Source organism: Uloborus diversus, chromosome 9 (assembly GCF_026930045.1).
Source record: "Uloborus diversus isolate 005 chromosome 9, Udiv.v.3.1, whole genome shotgun sequence".
NCBI lineage: Eukaryota > Metazoa > Arthropoda > Arachnida > Araneae > Uloboridae > Uloborus > Uloborus diversus.
This window is the reverse complement of record NC_072739.1, coordinates 30,565,944-30,583,800: the sequence shown is the minus strand read 5'-3', so window position 1 is coordinate 30,583,800 and position 17,857 is coordinate 30,565,944. Positions and strand designations below refer to the sequence as shown.

The window sequence follows — 17,857 nt, the reverse complement described above, 5'->3', positions numbered from 1 at the left end:
AGTAGTTTGTTTTGGGAATTCTGATAAATCATTGATTATAGAAGGTTTGACTTCGCACCATGGTTCAATTAATTCTATTTTGTTGACAGTTTTGAAATCTGATAGCTGCAGGTCTGAGAGTACCCGACGCATTCGGATCCCAAATGTTGGGGTCATCGAAGACCGGTGTAGAAATAAAGCAGCATTACATGGGTTAAAAATATGGAGATGTAGTGGGTGATTAGTGCAAGGTTTTATTTTGAAGTAAAAATTTAAAGAAAGTTTGAGGCGTGTCCTCGGCTGGAAATGACTGAGCGGACGGTCTATTTCATGTATTTCTGCCTTATCCCTGGCTACAGGGCGGTAACTTACTGAAAATAAAAGGATGTTGGTTATTGTTCTAGAACGCTTAATTTATGCAGTTAACAAATTCAAAAAGAAAACTCGTCGTTCACATTTTTCTCTGTGATTTGATAACCCCAGAAAAGTAGACGGTAGTCCAATCAAACCATAATATACATTATTAGGACTCCGGTTTCCTTATTTGAGCATCGTAGGGTCTGGGTGGAGGGTACAATTCTGCGCTGCATATGCTGCACGTATGTGCACAAAATGTGCAAACATTTAACAGAAAACAATGACTTATCTGTACCCCGATTGAGACAATTAATCTTTCTCCTTTGAATGCGGTTTTTTCCTTCAGTCAAAAGTACTTCTTTTTGTCACTGGAGTTGATAGAATTAACAAATAGATAAATAAAAATAAAAACAATATATAATTTAAATTCTGACATTTCTGATTCAAATTATGTGTTTCGCAATCACGAGTGGCGACAGGATCCTAAAATATTTCTAGAAACGGCTTCCTGTCCCCAAATCCTGCCCTCCCTTCTGAGCAGTTACGTGTGTATAGCTGTGTCAGTAGGCATGTGTGTGTGTGTAGGCGTGCGTGTGTAGGATTGTGTGCGTGCATATAGACCTGTATGTGCGTGTGTAGGCTTCTGTGTGTGTATATAGACCTGTATGTGTGCTTAGGCGCGTGTGAGTGTGTGTAGGACATGGACGCCCCCACTCAGTAGCAGCTGACTCCAGGGAGCCGCACATGCAGATGCCCTTGGTCCAAGCTGAAAAAGGAACCACATCGCCACGGGTGGTCAAATGAAAACAATTAGCAATCGTGATTAATAAAAAAAAAACTTGGATCCAGAAAATACTTTCATTTTCGCCAACAGTTATTTCTTGATTAATTTTTTTTAAAAATGTCCGATTTTTCAAACAAGTCGTGATCTTTATGATGTCACAAATGATGAACTTTGGCACGTATTAAACTGGCAACCTGAATGCTAACGCTTGCTGTCAAACCGCGTTTCTAGGTTATGATAACTCAGAAGCGAATTAAATATTGCGTCCTGCGCTTACTATCAACCATATCGCTGCCAGTACACGAGAGTAAAGAAGCGAATGAAATATTACGCTCTGCGCTAATGGCATCGGTGAATGGCATTTCATCACTTGTGATGTCATGTACAGAAGCATAAAAAAAGGAAATTGAATCTGTGCACAAATAGGATAATTGAGAAAAAAAATCCTTGTCAACTTATTTAAAAAATGGTCAAATTCTATGTTTTTAAGCATATTTTCAGAAAAAAAATACACTCAAGAACATTGAAAATAGCACCCCAAGAATGAAGCATTGGATTGAAGTGAAATTTAAAGTACAGAATAATACAGATGAGAGATACACTTGATCCCAAAATCTAGACAAACAAATACTGGCTAAGAAAGGAGATAAATACAGTGCTACTTCAATAGCGCGTTGGACCACTTTTTGCTGCAATACATGCTGCAAAACGATCCGATATTGAGCTAATTAAACTTCTGATGTTGTCCTGAGGCAGATAAACCCCCAAATTTTAAACAGTCACTTCGAAATCTTGCACTGAGTAGCACGGCAACATCTGGTGTTTCAGCTGATCCCATACATGCTCTATAGGGGAGAAGTCGGGGGCGTGCTAGCCATGTAAGAGTCTCAAAAGGCCGTAAAAAGTCTTGAGCAACTCTAGCTGTATGCAGGCGAGCATTATTTTGTTGGAAAATTGCTCCTAGGAGGCCATTTTAGGAACCGTCCTAGATATGGTTGCAGAATGTCATCAACATAACGCTGGCCCGTTAAGGTTCCGCGTACCACAACTAGAGTGGACCGATTATCATAAGCTATAGCCTCCCAGACCACTATGCCCGCTGTGCGGGCAGTGTGTGGTGCGATAGAATTGGTGAAATAGTACCTTTCTCCAGGGCGCCTCCGCATCTGCGCGCATACTATCTGACCACAAAACGAATCGGAATTCATCACTGAGCACCACCTTTTGCTATCAGCGACATCCTGCATCGCTCTGGGTTCGCACCATTGCAGACGGAGTGACCATGTTTTGGTGTTAAACTGAGTACACGAAAAGGGCGCTTAGACTGCAGATTTACTTCCGCAAGACGCTTAGAAAATGCTTCAGGGAACAACTATTACCCCTACATCTGCTGGTATGGTGAAACGAGACACTGTGGGATCCATCAGCGCTTGCTGCACGATCCTTCCATCCTCTCTCGGCGTAGTCTTCCTGGTCGCTCCAGACCCGGTTTTTTGCACGCGGGTACCATCTCGTGTCCACTGCCTCCAAGAGTTTCTAACGGAATACTCCGAATGATTTAACTGGGCAGCAACACGGCTAGTCGACCAGCCTGCAATTTTCATACCGATGATCAAACCTCTCTCAAACTCGCTTAACTGTGAGAAACGCTTTCTAACTCGTCTACCTGGCATCCTTCACTCATTAAGGTTCTCCGACAATCCAGATGTAATCGTAACATTTATAAATCTTAAACTATGCACTGGTTTATATAGCACCTTTTTCCCTATGTCACCGATATTGTGGGTAAACGGTCATGCGCATTGACACCAAACTTGGATCATTTGCATATCAGATGTCACTCTTATATGCAAAGTTTCGTGACCTTTCTTCTTTCTTGGGGTGCTATTTTCAATGTTCCTGAGTGTACTTTAAAATTTCGGAAACGATCCCATTGAAGTAAATATGGATTTTTAATAACGTTTTTCTGTTCACCAAATATGACTTAATATGTTTTTATATTTACAATAAAGAGTTTTTCCATCTTTCTTTTAGTTTGACTGTACTTTTTGGTATTTTTTCAAAGATGGTCACATTGGGGACCCGTGTTCCTAATCAGGCCATTTCGTCATTTTTTGTTAAACAGCTGACAAGCACAGCTTAAACTTGATTTTTCCATGGATTTTTTTCATATTTTTTATAAGTTATTTAATGATAGTACGAAACTTGGAGCCAACTGAATCATAAATGAGCGAGATATTAGGCTTAAACCTTAGGTTGGCCTTATTTGGGGTATACTTACCTAATAAAATTTAAATACATCAAACTTTTTTCTAGAATACATGGGAATCCAACACCTCGCTAAATACTCTAGCGTGGTATTGAGGATAGGAAACACGAAAAAAAAAAAAAAAAAACTACAACTAAAAAAAAAATTTGCAAGTTGCAAGAGCTAAAGTGCCATTCCACCGTCACGTGCGGGACAAAAATACGCTTAAATTTCATTAACATTTCTCAATATCTCTTAATATTTTAATAAAACAGGGGTAAGCAATTGTTTTAATCCCTACATTTGATACAAAGATACTCCTGACACAATTATATTTTTATTAAACAATTTTGTTATTTAAAATTTATTTACATGCATCACGTGCGGGAGATCCAAAGTCAACCTCTGGTAACTTGCTTATGAATCAGTTAATATTTTTGCTCTACTAATACAGCAATGGCGAAACAAATTGTAGATTTTGAAAGCTATGGCTCCAACCTAAAGGAAACATATCTCATTAGTTTAGAAATACTTATTTAAACCATTGAAAAAAAATATGTATATGCCCATTCCATGGAAAATGATCATTTTGTCCCGCACAAGACGGTTCCTATATTTCATTTAAAAAAAAAAATTTTTTTTGAAGAACGTTTTTGTTTAAGAAGTCACGCATTTGTTTTGATTTCTTAAGCAACAAAATTTTGTTCATCATCCTTTTAAATTATTATTTTTTATGAAATATATGAAGCGTCACGTACGGGACAAAATTACCGTTTTCCGTGGAATGGCCCTAAATCATGAGAGAAAATTGAAAATATTTTTAAAAGTCTTTCTTATATACTGTGGTTGATACAGGAAACCTTGGAGTAGTGTATTTCACCGTCAGGTAAACGTTAACAGATAGAGAGTAGTTGTAGGAGAATATAGTTATATTTGAAGTTGGCAAGTTCAAATCCTGTTTTGCAAGGTTTCAGAATTGCCTATATTTAGTTGCTTCCTTGGTGATGTCTTTGATTTCGAGAATTCTTTTGAGCCCTGTTTTATATGGGTACTTTAAATAAATAAATAAATATATATATATATATATATATATATATATATATATATATATATATATATATATATATATATATTTATTTATTTATTTATTTATTTATTTACGGCAACATTTGCTTTTGCCATTCATTTAACTAGGTGCCTGAAATTGCACAAATAGTAAAAAAATCGTTCTTAAAATGCTTTGTGAAGTATAATATGTGATAACCCTTATGGATGATAAAGAATAGGTGTAAGAAAAAGGATGCATTACTTATAAATATTCATAATTTTTTTAACGAAACATTTCTGCAAATTTTTAGGACTTAATTCTGTTTCTCAGAATAAATGATTTTATTGTTTCTGAGATCCCTTTTCTTCTTGAGCTCAGGAACAATGAAATCATTTTGTCTTTCAACGCAAAAGACATTAAAATAAAGCAATTTCAAACTATTTAGCTAAATTGTTAAAATCAGAAATTAATCAGGCTACCAAACCGGGAGAATTTAATTTTCAATCGATAGAGGATTTTGAGACAATTGTTAGGAATTAAACGTGAATAAGGCTTTTAAGCCCGTTCTATTTTGCAAAGGGAAATTTGTAATTTTATCGAGGTAAAATAAATTGCGTTAGACGGAGAATTAGCTTCAAGTTTTTTTTAGGAGCAGAATCACTTTGCTTCTTTGAAAACGTTGACGACATCCTTTTAGTTTCACTTCATTAGTTTCCTTTTACGATTATTCATTTGGGTGTGTAGGAAATGCGACTCTAAAATTTTTTTTCATTACACAACTCTTGATTTTCGTAAAAAAAGAAAATTTGTTTTCTAGAAAAAAAATCGCAATGTACTATTTATAATGTAACAAAGATTTAAAAAAAAAATCTTTTAAACAAACGCGTGTTTTTTTTTTTTTTTTTTTTTTTTTTTCATTTTAATCGTTCATGCTTACATTTTTTTAAATACGCTGTCATTCCTCAACTTTTCCAATAAAACATTATCACAGTAATTTCAACTGCTGTCCTAAGGGCAATTAGTCAAAATGTTTACATTTTTTACATGACTTTCGCTTTCCTTATGAATTCGTTGACAGTTAAGGATCTTTTTAATCGGTAAAAGTTTTGAAATTAGATTTCTTATTTTTGGATGCTTGGAACTTGGAGATGATATTATCATCTTACATATAATAGCCGATAGTCGAGTAATCCACGTGTTTCAGCAATGAAACTCGTGCCATGGCAGGATAATTTGGTAGTATGTTTTGGTAATGTTTAACATGCAGGGAAAAGCTTTATCGTGACAAGGCTGAACTCGATCCGGTTACTGGTAAAGCAGTCATTTCAGAGGAATGAAGAAAAGAAAAAATGGTCAACAATGAACGCTACCTACCGGAGTTTAAGTTTCATCCACTGGAGTTAGGATTTCAATTTCAAGTATCAAAATATCACCAAACATGCAATTGCTTTGTTCAAATGTAGAAGCAATTTTTCACCCATCATACCTTGACGTGCGATTTTCTAGTATAAGCTTAAGGAGCTCCAACAATTGCTCGTTTCACTCAGGCATATGTATTCGCTGGGACCATCAAAATGTGTTCATAGTATCGGAGTGTTTGGATTAGAGAATGTTCAGAAGGAGAAAGTCCACCGTTCAAAATTGAATTACGTAAATTATATCGTGGCCAGGATCTTTCTTTTCATACATATTATTTCCTTGCATTGGCTCCTGATAAATCTTTCTGATAAAGTATTTAAACCAATACTGAAAATGAATGATAGTACAACCATAGTCGCAGTAAGTAAGAAAAAAGAATAATAATATAGTCATGGTCGGTAATAGTTAAAAGGAAGGGTAGAATTACGGTAACCGGGTCGCGTTGGCGTATTTTCTCAAAAGCTGCCAAATTTGGCACCTACGACTCAATGTATACAAAGTACTACAATGTAAACAAAAGAAATCATCAAATGAGAGTTGGCCCAAAGACAAGGGGGTGGAGCTTCGGATTGCTCAAAGTATCACCTAGGTAACTACAACTGTTTATTAACCATTTTCTTTCTCTGATTGCAACCGTAAAGAAAAAAAAAGCATTAAAATTCTTTTTTCCTTTTTAAAATATTGCGAAATACGGAAGAAACAAATGATTAAGCTTATTTTTTTAATAGAACTATATTATTTTTTTTTTACTTTGAAATAAAGTTTGCAGAAAAGACAAATGAGCGGTAACTTTTTCCAAGATGTTAACTTAAACGTGGGAAGATAAAGCGCAGTATCTACAGAGATGAATATTTGAGATATAAAAGGAAACGTGTTTTGGATTCGATACTAACAATATCGAAATGATGGAATTTGACCTTTTTGTTTTTTCAGTGGAAAGCAAGTAAGCAAGCTTGTACAAGAAAGCTGAAGTACAACTCATGACGAAAATGCGAAAAAAAATTTTAAATAAAAATTTGCCGATACTGCTCTTTACGTTCCTATTGCAGTAATATTGAACTCTTTTTTTTTTTCTGTAGGAAAAGAAATAAAATATCATGATGTATGTGAACGAAAAGTTTCATGACGTATATGGTATTACACTTTCTATCAACATATTTAATTTCCTAAGGAACATTGAAATGAAACATAAATTTTTACCAAAATTTAACAACAGTAAAAGTTGGATAGAACACGACATTAGTCTGAAATAATCTGAGAAAAAGTCATTAAAAATACTTACTGTTTAATTAAAACTTAAAACGATCTACTTAATAAGTTAAATCATATCAAAATATCCATTCATAGAACGTTATCATAACTAAAATTATAATTCTAACTTACTGAATAAGTGATTACAATAATTAATACATTTTAAATTTAAGATATAGCAATAAAACATGGAAATAACTTACTGCGAACACATTCCAAAAACGTATCCAAAAGGTATGAATAACTAATTTTCATAAAATGTTTCGAAGATCTAAAAATTGAAAAAACACAATATGTTGCCAATTCTCAGAAAAACATCACCTTTGAGAATATTTAAAATATCATTCTATGGAAGTTAAAAAAAAGGAAAGATTTATTGAACAAATAAATTACAATTTTGTGAAGGTGAATTCTGAAATGGCTGATTGGATAAACGAATAGCAAATCAGCTTTGGTGTAAGGTTACCAAAATTGCTCCGTCGCCAAAGTAAGGTAGCGGGTTGCCAGAATGAAATATTTATCGCCGCGACCCGGTTACCGTAATTCTACCAAAGGAAGAAACAGTAAATGTGTAAACAAAGTTGCAAATAGAAAATACATTTGCTATTTAATTTCATTCATTAAATGTGGAATAAGTAAGTACTAGAGAAATATATAGCAGGTAATAAGTTGGTAAACATATAAAACAGAATTACGTCGATTATGCCGTAGCTAGAAAGTATTTTCTTACATATTATTTCATTGCATTGGCTGTTATTAAATCTTTCTGATAAAGTATTTGAACCAATAAGGAAAGTCTTAAGTCAAGATAAGACGATCAATTTTCGAAGAACAAGCCTTCTTTTCTGTCTGTCAGTTTGAACATAGTTTCCTCTTTCACCATGGGCACAGAAGACTCTTTCCGCCCACCGAACACCCTACTTTAGGTATAGAATGTGAGGAGAGATTATTAGCTCCGCTGTTAGGGGAAAAGTTCTTTTTTCCTGTTTCATCAATAAGCTTTCAAAAAAAAAAAAGTCTTTGACGATTAGTCTTTATGGCCTTTGTTCACTACTGAGTTGCATTTATTTTATGACTTAATATCTAAAGTATAGACGTGTAAAATTATTACTGGAAAAGCTACGGAGTATGATGGAAGTAAACGAAATTATCTGTAGAGATTTAGTCAGCTCAAAACTTCACGTATAGTTTTTACCCCTTTTACCAAAAAGGAAGTATATTCGCGAAAAAAATTTCACGCAAAAAACGGCCTTAATTTCCATTTTGCTCGCTCCCGAATGAATATTAGGTTTTTTACAACTCGACCACACGTGAATATATGCCTAAGAACGTATAGACATTCGAAATATCCATTTTGACGATGCCCGAGTTAAATACAACAAGTTTTCTCGCGATGTCTGTATGTACGTATGTGTATGTGTATCTCGCATAACTCAAAAACGGTATGTCTTAGAAAATTGAGATTTGGTACGTAGACTACAAGTGGGGTCTAGTTGTGCACTTCTCTTTTTGGTTGATTGGTTGGTTTATTGGATTTTTATGGCGCAAGAGCCCTTGAGGGCTATACTGCGCCAAACGATATTTTGATTCTCCAAAAGGGGTCTTTAACTTCTTTTTGGGGGAAATCATTGTTAGTTTCAATACAAACTCAAGTAGTGTTATAATTTGGCAACACTTGACAATATGTCGCCAAGCTTTTGGTCGCCAACTTGGCAACAAATTTGGCTTTTTTTTTTTTAAAAATCTGGTTTCCATTTTGCCACTATTGGCGATATTTAGAGAGTTAACTATTGAATGAAACTAAAATTGCCAAAATTGCCAAAATTAATCTATAAAACTTTTTTTTTTTTTTGCTTCGGTTCTCAACAAACTTGGGATGAAAATATTTGAAGTGTTTCTTTGCTTACTCCTAGTCCAAGGCACATTATCATTAAATTAGCGTAAAACGAAATCATGTGGTGCCCACATAGGCTCGTTTAATATAAAAACTATACGGTGAGAAATGCTTTATAAAAACTTTCAAATTGATTTCACTCGAGAAAATCAGACGCGTTATTTAGGAGAGTCGGGAGGTGGTAATCACTCCAGTGGCTTTGAGAAATCAATGTACATATATGAGGGCGCCATTTTTGTTCTTTTCGAAGATATTTTATGCATTCTGTATCTACCTTTTGCCAGTTTCTCCCCCTGAAATATTTGAAATTTTGGCGTGGATCTGGAGTCGCGACCTTGTTTCTTCTGCGGAGTTTGAAATGTTTCAAGAGTCCATATCCCACAATTCTATGCTTAAGTTACGGTTTTAAATGCCTTTGGTAACTTTATTCACAATTAACTTTAGAATTACATTTATTCATTTTTGTTTGTAGCAGCGATGAAAAAGCTTTTCTCAAATATACAGGACAAAATAAGCAGGATCAGGTGGGGAAAGTGAGTCTAAAATCAAGTTTTTGTAGAAAAAACCCTAAAATCAGACTACCAAATTCGTTTTAATGAAATTTTTAATGCCCTTAAACCCCTTGAGTTTAAGGGGGGGAATACTCGTAATTTGATATTTTACTTCCCTGAATCTCATAGTTTTTAATAAAGGAAGGGCTCCTTCTAACTTTATTACTTACATTCCTGAATCTTACCTTTTTACTTCCTTTTACAAAAAAGGAAGTATTGTATTCGCGAAAAAAATTGACCTTAATTTCCATTTTGCTCACCCCCGAATGAATGTTGATTTTTTTTTTCAACCCGACCACACGTGGATAAGTGCCTAAGAACGTATAGACACGCGAAATATAAATTTTGACCATTTCCGAGTTAATTACAACGAGATTTCGCGTGACGTCTTATGTACGTGTGTGCATATGTGCGTATCTATGTCGCATAACTCAAGAACGGTATGGCCTGGAAAGTTGAAGTTTGGTACGTAGACTCCTAGTGGGATCTAGTTGTGCTCCTTCCCTTTAGGTTGAATTCGGGTATTTCTAAAGGGGTCTTTTGCCCCTTTTTGGAAGGAAATCATTGTTAATTTCGATGTAAACAAGTAGTGTTATAATTTGGCGGACACTTGGCGATACATCGCCAGTCTTTTAGTCGCCAAGTTTTGTCGCCAACTTAGCGAGAAATTTGGCCATTTTTTTAAAAATCTAGTTTCACTTTGACCATTGTTGGTGATATTTAGATAATTAACTATTGAATCACATTAAAATTGCCAATAATGGGAAAATGACATTATATTGGAGTAAAAGGAAGTCATATGATGCACACATCAGCTCGTTTAATCAATAAATAAGGACGTTTAGTCTGACCAACGCAATCAGGAGATGCTATGAATACACTAGTAGTTATGCCAATCAATGGGATGCTTCAAGTTTAAACTTTACCTTATTTAAAGGAGCAGAAGCAGTATCGAAGCTAAACTTTATCAAAACTTTTGCAATTTAATGCCTGACTTTTGGATAATAAGGTCAGACAAAAGTATTGGCAGCCTTAGAAACAGAAACCTTACCAGAATGAGAGGGCTTAATTAGCATATCATACAGCTAAAACTTTAATCATACAAAAAAGTTGTTTAGCAAGATGGTGCATGACATTGCTACATCTCTTACGTTTCATTTTGTGCAAAATCGAACAGTAATATCCTAGCAGTAAGTTACCGCCCCTAAGCTAGGGCTCAGTCAGAACTACATGCAATTTTGCAACAGAGATACAGCTAGGATTTTTTCAAGGTGGGAAACTACTCCTCACACCACATTTCTTAGAGTCGTGAAATTCATTTTGAAGGAGTGAAATATACAAAGGAAGTAAAGAAAACCTATCTTTCTGAGGAAGTAATGGGGCAGGAACAGAAGAGGTGTGTACTATTTTGATTTGTAGCGTTTAGAGTCTTTACCATTTAAACGTAATATTTTTTTAAAAAAATCCAATTTGCTTTTTGTTTCTATTTCGTGGCATACAAAATTTACATTTAAAATACAAAGCACGAAAATACGCTTGGCTAACTTTTTGAGACGTATTTCCGATTCTCAGTGCTGAAAATAAGCTTGAAGTGGCATTAAAAATCTGCCCGATTCTTAATTTGCAACTCCAATAAACTATAGGGTGCGCTGCAGTCACTGTCAAATGGCGGATGAAAAAGGTAAAAGAAACAAATGCCGTAACTTATAACTTGCTTTGACGCTTAGTGAATGACAGTAATTTTTCATCGTGTTTGTGGGAAGCTTTCTTTTCTATTCTTCTGAAATTACTTTACATCATAAACTGTCTGAAGCCTGTAATTTACCCCAAAGAAAACTCATGAAATGTTTTATCTTTTTATTTAGTATTGTTAATCACCGCAAGGTAGTGTATTCGAGCTCTGGAGTTGCGAATACAGTAAACTCTCGATTATCCGCGGAATAGGGGGGCACGATAACCACGGATAATCAAAATAATAGGCAAAAAACGATATTACTGTATATAATAGCTAAGAAATATGAATAACACACATACATTTAAATTATATCTAAAAACATTGCTACACTGCATCTACTAACATTGAATGTAAACAATATGCATATGCACTATAAAGGGATGAAAATTCTTCCCGACAAAACGAGAACTTATATTTCCTGCCAGAACTGCACCGATGCCCAACTGACTCCGGATCACATTCTTGAGTGCCCGGTCCTTATCCCACATGTTCTGCAGCTGGGTATGGTGCCACTGGCTTCAGAACTTCGAGAGGTTCTCTACAGCACAGATGCGTTGCAGCTAGCGGACGCAGTCTTGAAGACACACGGAGCCATTTAATTGTCCATGGACACGACAAAAAAAAAAAAAAAAGCTAAAAACGAACAATAAAACAATAACACAATCATAAGTTTAAAAAACATTTAATGACCGTTAAAAAAATATGAAAAGACCCGCGGATAATCCAAAACGCAGATAATCAGACCACCGATAATCGGAAGTTTACTGTATATTTATTGAAATGAGTGTTTCACTCATTGTGTGTTAAGTCTGTAATTCCAGCCTTAAGAGCATAGCGTTGAAGTCTTATGTTTATGCAAGAGTACTGTCAATCGCAGAGGAAATTCCTTTCGAAATAAAAGCTCAACTCATGACTACAAAAAAATCCTATTTATTACCGGAAGCTTTCAAGAAAATGGAAATCCTACGAAATGCTCCTTACTACCCAGTTTCATCTTACTTTTTCTTTCTCTTCCATTCTTTCTCTCTCTCTTTCTCAGTCTTTTTTTTTTTTAATCTGCTTTAAGTATTCTCAGTATTTATATAAGATGGAAGAGCATGAATAAATGAACGTTTATTGACTAAGTTTATATTCCTTAGCTTAAAAAATTCATAAAGTAGCATAAGTATTACGTGGTAGTAATGGTAAAAACCTCCTGTAACTCTTTATTTAGTTTTTATTAAATGTCTTTAAAATGTAGACAATAAGCACTCTGTAATATGCAACATGAATTTGCATCAAATGAAATGTTTTCAAACTCTTATTTCAATTAATGTAATATTGTTCTTCTAAACTTTCTTCTAAAATGTTGGTAAAAATTTAGATATCTAACTTTAATTGTTAAAATAAATTGTTTTTGATCGCCTAGATAGGATTAAATTATGTTTGAACACGCAGTGGATTAAACTTTTTGTACTGTAAAAATGATATTAAACCTCTAATAAACTAAAATGAAAAACCAAATCTTAATACTGTCAACTGAAATTCAAATGATTTACACGTTTTGGGGTGTGCTGAAACCAGTTTGATCATTTTTGGAAAATGTCTGTGCATGTGTTCGTTACTAGTTTTTTGAGCCACTCTAGCTCAAAAACTACTGCATAAAACAGTACTCACTAGGCTGTACTCGTATGTACCGCCGTGTGAATTGGGATCGGTTAAATTTTGGCACCAATTCCTCTAAGGGGATGGAGCAATTGAACGTTTTCTTCAGGATACATGACTGCTTTATCTCAGGAAGTAACGGACAGATTTAGGCAAAACATTGTCTCCGGTTAAACCTCAGAGGGCAAAGGGGGTACTTATTCAAGAAAAGTAACTTGCAACTGCGTTAGTATAACGTTGCAGAATTATTTAAGAAGATGCAGCATGGTTACTAGAAACATTAATGGATTCCTGGTTTCCTAGATATTTTCTACTTAGTACTGAAGTTTTTTTTTTTTTTTTTTTACTGTGTTGCTTGGAGTTTTTCTTTTCAAATATTGTGCAAATAGCTTATTCTGACAGGATTTTTCTTTTCCAGGCGTGGCTACACAGTGAGACCTACCAATCTGCCTTTAGAAGCATCAGCTTCTTCAGAAGGGGCGGCCCCCGAAGATAGAGTTTCCCGGTCCGTCAACTTCCAGACTCTCAGGGCTCCCGTCAAGTTCGACACGGACGGGATAACCTCTCCCAATTGGTCGCCGCCCAGTCGGGAAGAAACAAACTTTGTCTTCGATGAAGGACCAAATTTACAAATTCATAGAGTCACCTGCAATGTAAGTTTTTTTGAAGATACTTCGTTTGACTATTTTAGTTTATGTTACACTTCCAGTATTTTTCATTGAAGTTTTTCCATAAACAGAATAATAGCACAAAAATATGTATTCAGACATCTTTGAAAACACTTCGTTTGACTAATTCAGTTTTTTGTCGTACTTCTTTTGCGTTTCATTTTAATTTTTCCATGAGCCGTTTCTGTTTTGGCAACAGTGGCAGTACAAATAAGAGGTCAGTTTAATAACGGCAACTAATTTCCACACTAATTATAACCCATTACCGAATTCTCCTAAAAGAAATAAACTCTCAAGGTGTGCGACAGTAACTCAACTTCTGTCTGCGACAATAACACACTTCTTCACAGAACTTACCGAGAATAAATGAAGGTTCTCAAGATCAGGAGTCTGCTTATTGAATCCGAAACGCTCCCTTCACTTATGCGTTTGTTTTCTTTTTTGTATCTTGATTTTCAGTTTTGTTAATTCAAATTTGTAGAATCCAAAGATTTTAAGAAGATAAAAATCAAAATTATTAAATGACTCGTTTCAAGTAAGAAAAGACTCAAGCTTGCGATAGCTATATATGAAAACTATCTCAAGATTACAGTTATAGCTCAGAGACAGAAGACATTGCTGCTGGAGCACAGTTGAATGGGATCCAACTGAGACACTCTCGTAAGCTAAAGATGGGAACAATCGGGAAAAAAAACGGATTTTTTTTTTTTTTTTTTTGGGGGGGGGTACTCTAGTTTTTTTAGAAGGGGCTTTTTATCACTCAGAAATGTTTTTCATTTTTCTAGCACAAAATTATGTTTCAGACATTACAATACTTAAATACTTTTTTTATGTTCAGTATTTCACATGAAAACATTATTTTGTTGATGCAAGCTCTAAGATAACTTAATTTCTCGTACACGAAAATATTATGTGCTACTTTTTTCACCGTCACTGTAAATGTATACATGGAACAGAATTAGAATATATTAATAAAATCAGTTAGTGGAAATGCTTAAGCAAAAAGTTTAATACATTTTCATTTAATACATGTGTATGTATGCACTCATACGATATAAATGTATTTAATAAATTTAAAAAATAAACATGTTTTGGTTTAAAATCTCACAATTTTCAAAAAATAAAAAGAAAGCTAACTTCAGTATAAAAAAGATTTGATTTTTCAATTTAGAAAAACCACATTTTACTCAAAGCTAATAGATGATTGGTGATTTTACTAATTTAGTAAATTTGTGGTGGTGTTTTGAAGAAAAAAGTTACTGACTTTTCTTTTTCATAGCAGAAAAAGTTTTTTGTAACTTTATATGCAAATGAAAGAAAAAATAACATGGATTGCAAATATCTAAAATATAGTTATTAAATACATTTTAATTGGTAAAAAAATCCCCCCCCCCTCCGACTCAAAATTTCCAAACTATTCTGATCTATGTTCTTTGGAAGGGGGCGAGAAGTCTTGAGTTTGGGTCCATAGGCCGGGCCTCATGGGCCTAATGATAAATCATGCCGTGTACTGTCTGTCTTTCACGAGAAAAGCTCCCGCCGTCAAGTCTGAGCCCGTCTACTACCATAGAAACGGACTTCGTTCATTTTCTGCGAGGGTTAGCTGGAGGGATTTTTTGGCGCCATTTTGCCACTCGTCCTCTTGCCTTTGTGCAGTCGTACGGGTTTTCCCAACATTAAGCTTCTCTTGGGAAAATGCGACACACCTCGTTGTTATAGCAACTGACAGGCCGAGACATTTCGGCGGGGGCTTTTCTCGTGACGATCGGACAGTACCTAACCATTCCTCTCCTCACCAGCACATTCTTCTTACTTCCAGCAGGATTTCCCATCGTCGTGGCAGCCCGCGCGCCGGATCATCACCTTCATGGGCGCCGTCTCGTTCGCCTGCACGCTGCTAGTCGTCGCCATCATTCTCGTCGCCGTGGCGCTCTCGAAGACTGCCCAGCACCGCTCTCCCGCCAACGGGCTCGCCGAAATCGTGTACCTGGTTCCGCAGCCGCGCCACTTCCACAACAGGACGCCCACCGTGGTGGTGCACCGGCGGAACCCCATGATCTGGAAGAGACACGCCGACGACCTCGCCAAGCTGGTTAAGGCGTACAGGGACAGGCAGGGAGCTATCGCGACGTCCAACTGCGACCTGCACTACGCACCCATAGGTGGGTGATTGTTTGGTTTGTGAGTTTAAACGGTGTAAGAGACACATCATTTTATCTTTTTTTTTTTTTTCAAACAAATACATTTTTAGAGTTTTTTCGTTAATCAATGATGTAATTACCTTCTTTAGTGCGCAAACTCTCAATCCCGGATTGATAGGAATTCGTCGTCTTTTGAGTAAATTATCTAGAGATGACATTTTAGATATCGGACAAATTTTCAAGGGTTTTTTTTTTGTTGCATATAAACCGGAATAAAAATAAATCAGGTGGTGCAGTGTCAGGTAAGTATAGTGAGGAAGCAGCGCACTTAAACTCATTAATATTTTAAGGGTTCTCCAGTGAACTCTTGCGTTATCTTGTTTCAGGATCATTCCTTCACTGCTGAAAAAAGTGGAAATTTTCTCGCCACAAATTGCATCATCAATTGCATCATCTCATCTTCCGATCGCTAAAAGACTTTCTATGAGACCAAAACTTGAAAACATGGCTATAAAACAGACTGACGAGCACAAACAAGGAAGAAACTGCAGTCTCTGAATAGTTTAACGATCTGTTCGTTGCTTGTTTGCTTCTATCAATCACGAAGACGGTGGATTAAAAAACATTCACCGGGTGAAGTGAGATCAAAAAGCAATCTTATTTGCTCAAAAAAGGAATAATGCCGTTTCAGTCATTTCCTGTCCTTAAAGAAAATACAATAAAAAGACCAGTGACGCTTTATTCATTCCAGTTCTATTCCGAAAATAACAGCAATAAACAGAAAAGCAGCGCAGAGAAGTTGGGATGTCAACCCCTAAGGGGGTTGGGAGCGAACATTAATTTCGGCAGCAACTTAGTCAGATAATGACTTTAGCCATTCCAGTCCGGCTCTTAACTTCCTGTTTTCTTCTTTCTAGGTGTTTCTTCATGTTCGTTTCCCTTGGACAGAATCAGTGACAACTGCACAGCTCAGAACAATTTCGGGTATGATACCGGAAATCCTTGCGTGGCGTTGGTCTTCAACACTTTGGCTGGCTGGCTGCCCCAACCCTACAATCTGTCCAATCCTCGCGAGATCCCCCCAGAACTGCTGAAATGGGGAGAATACGACCCAAATATCGTCCGCATTACGTGCAAAGCGACTGTGATGGCTTCTAAAGAACCCCTGGAGGTTCAGTATTCACCCTTTCAGGGCTTCCCTGTCAGGTTTCTTCCTTCCAGAGGTGCTGGCACGAGTCTTCCGCCTCTGGTGATGGTGCAGTTTTTCGGGTCAAAAGCCATGACGGACGTAGATGTGACGTGTATTTTGTGGGCCAAAAATCTTCCAAGAAACAGCACCAGTGCTGCTGGAAACATTAGATTCAGCCTGTTTATTGTCTGATGTATGTGAAATGGACAGTAGACGGATCACACAATCAACTAATGCACCACATTTGCTGTTGTCTTATGTGTTGTACGGAATGGATATCGAAGGCACTCTGGACATATCCTGTTCCATGGACAACTTTGTCCATTAAGCAAAATCTACCGAGCACTCATAATTATTTAACTGAATAAAACAGACAGAACGTTATAAAGCAGAAACGTTAAACCACATACATGTGCTTCGGAGTTGCAAGGAATATGCCTTTTCAACGCAAAACATTACACAGATACGAAAATTTATTTGCCCACAGGTGCTTCGGAGTTACAAGAAATATACGTTTTCAACACAAAACACTGCACAAAGGTGCTTCGCAGTTACTAGAACAGACATTTTCAAAAAAAAAGCTCAGATCTTTTGCATATAAATATGAATTTCTTGAAACTTTCTAAGTTACAAGAAAACTCGTTTTTCTATACAAAACATGTTTGCAAAAAAAAAAAAACTTTTATTTTCATTGAAAGATAAGTTCCATAACGAAGTAAGAAAAGAACCATTTTTCAATGCAAAAGATGTAAAATAGAAATATATCCACTCTGAATAATGCACCTTTTGCATTGAAGAAAAACTTCCCCGTAACTCCGAAACAAAGTATGCAGTTTAGTTCGCATGTTTGTGCGATATAACGTTGTTTTTATCTTATTCATTTGCCATACAAAGATAAACATCTTTTTATGTACTTAGTTCTTTACGTGAATTATGTTTTCATTGTTTT

General features: G+C 35.8%; 1 protein-coding gene across 1 annotated transcript in view; it reads left to right on the top strand.

The window, feature by feature from the left end:
• The window catches only part of LOC129230133 (uncharacterized), a 47,586-nt gene extending 30,486 nt beyond the window's left edge, over window positions 1–17,100 (top strand). Inside the window, exons 2-4 of the mRNA XM_054864538.1 lie at window positions 13,329–13,563; window positions 15,398–15,740; window positions 16,637–17,100. Of these exons, the coding sequence (XP_054720513.1) occupies window positions 13,329–13,563; window positions 15,398–15,740; window positions 16,637–17,100 (1,042 nt within the window). The remainder of the gene's footprint in view (window positions 1–13,328; window positions 13,564–15,397; window positions 15,741–16,636) is intronic.
• The last annotated feature ends 757 nt before the right edge of the window (window positions 17,101–17,857 follow it).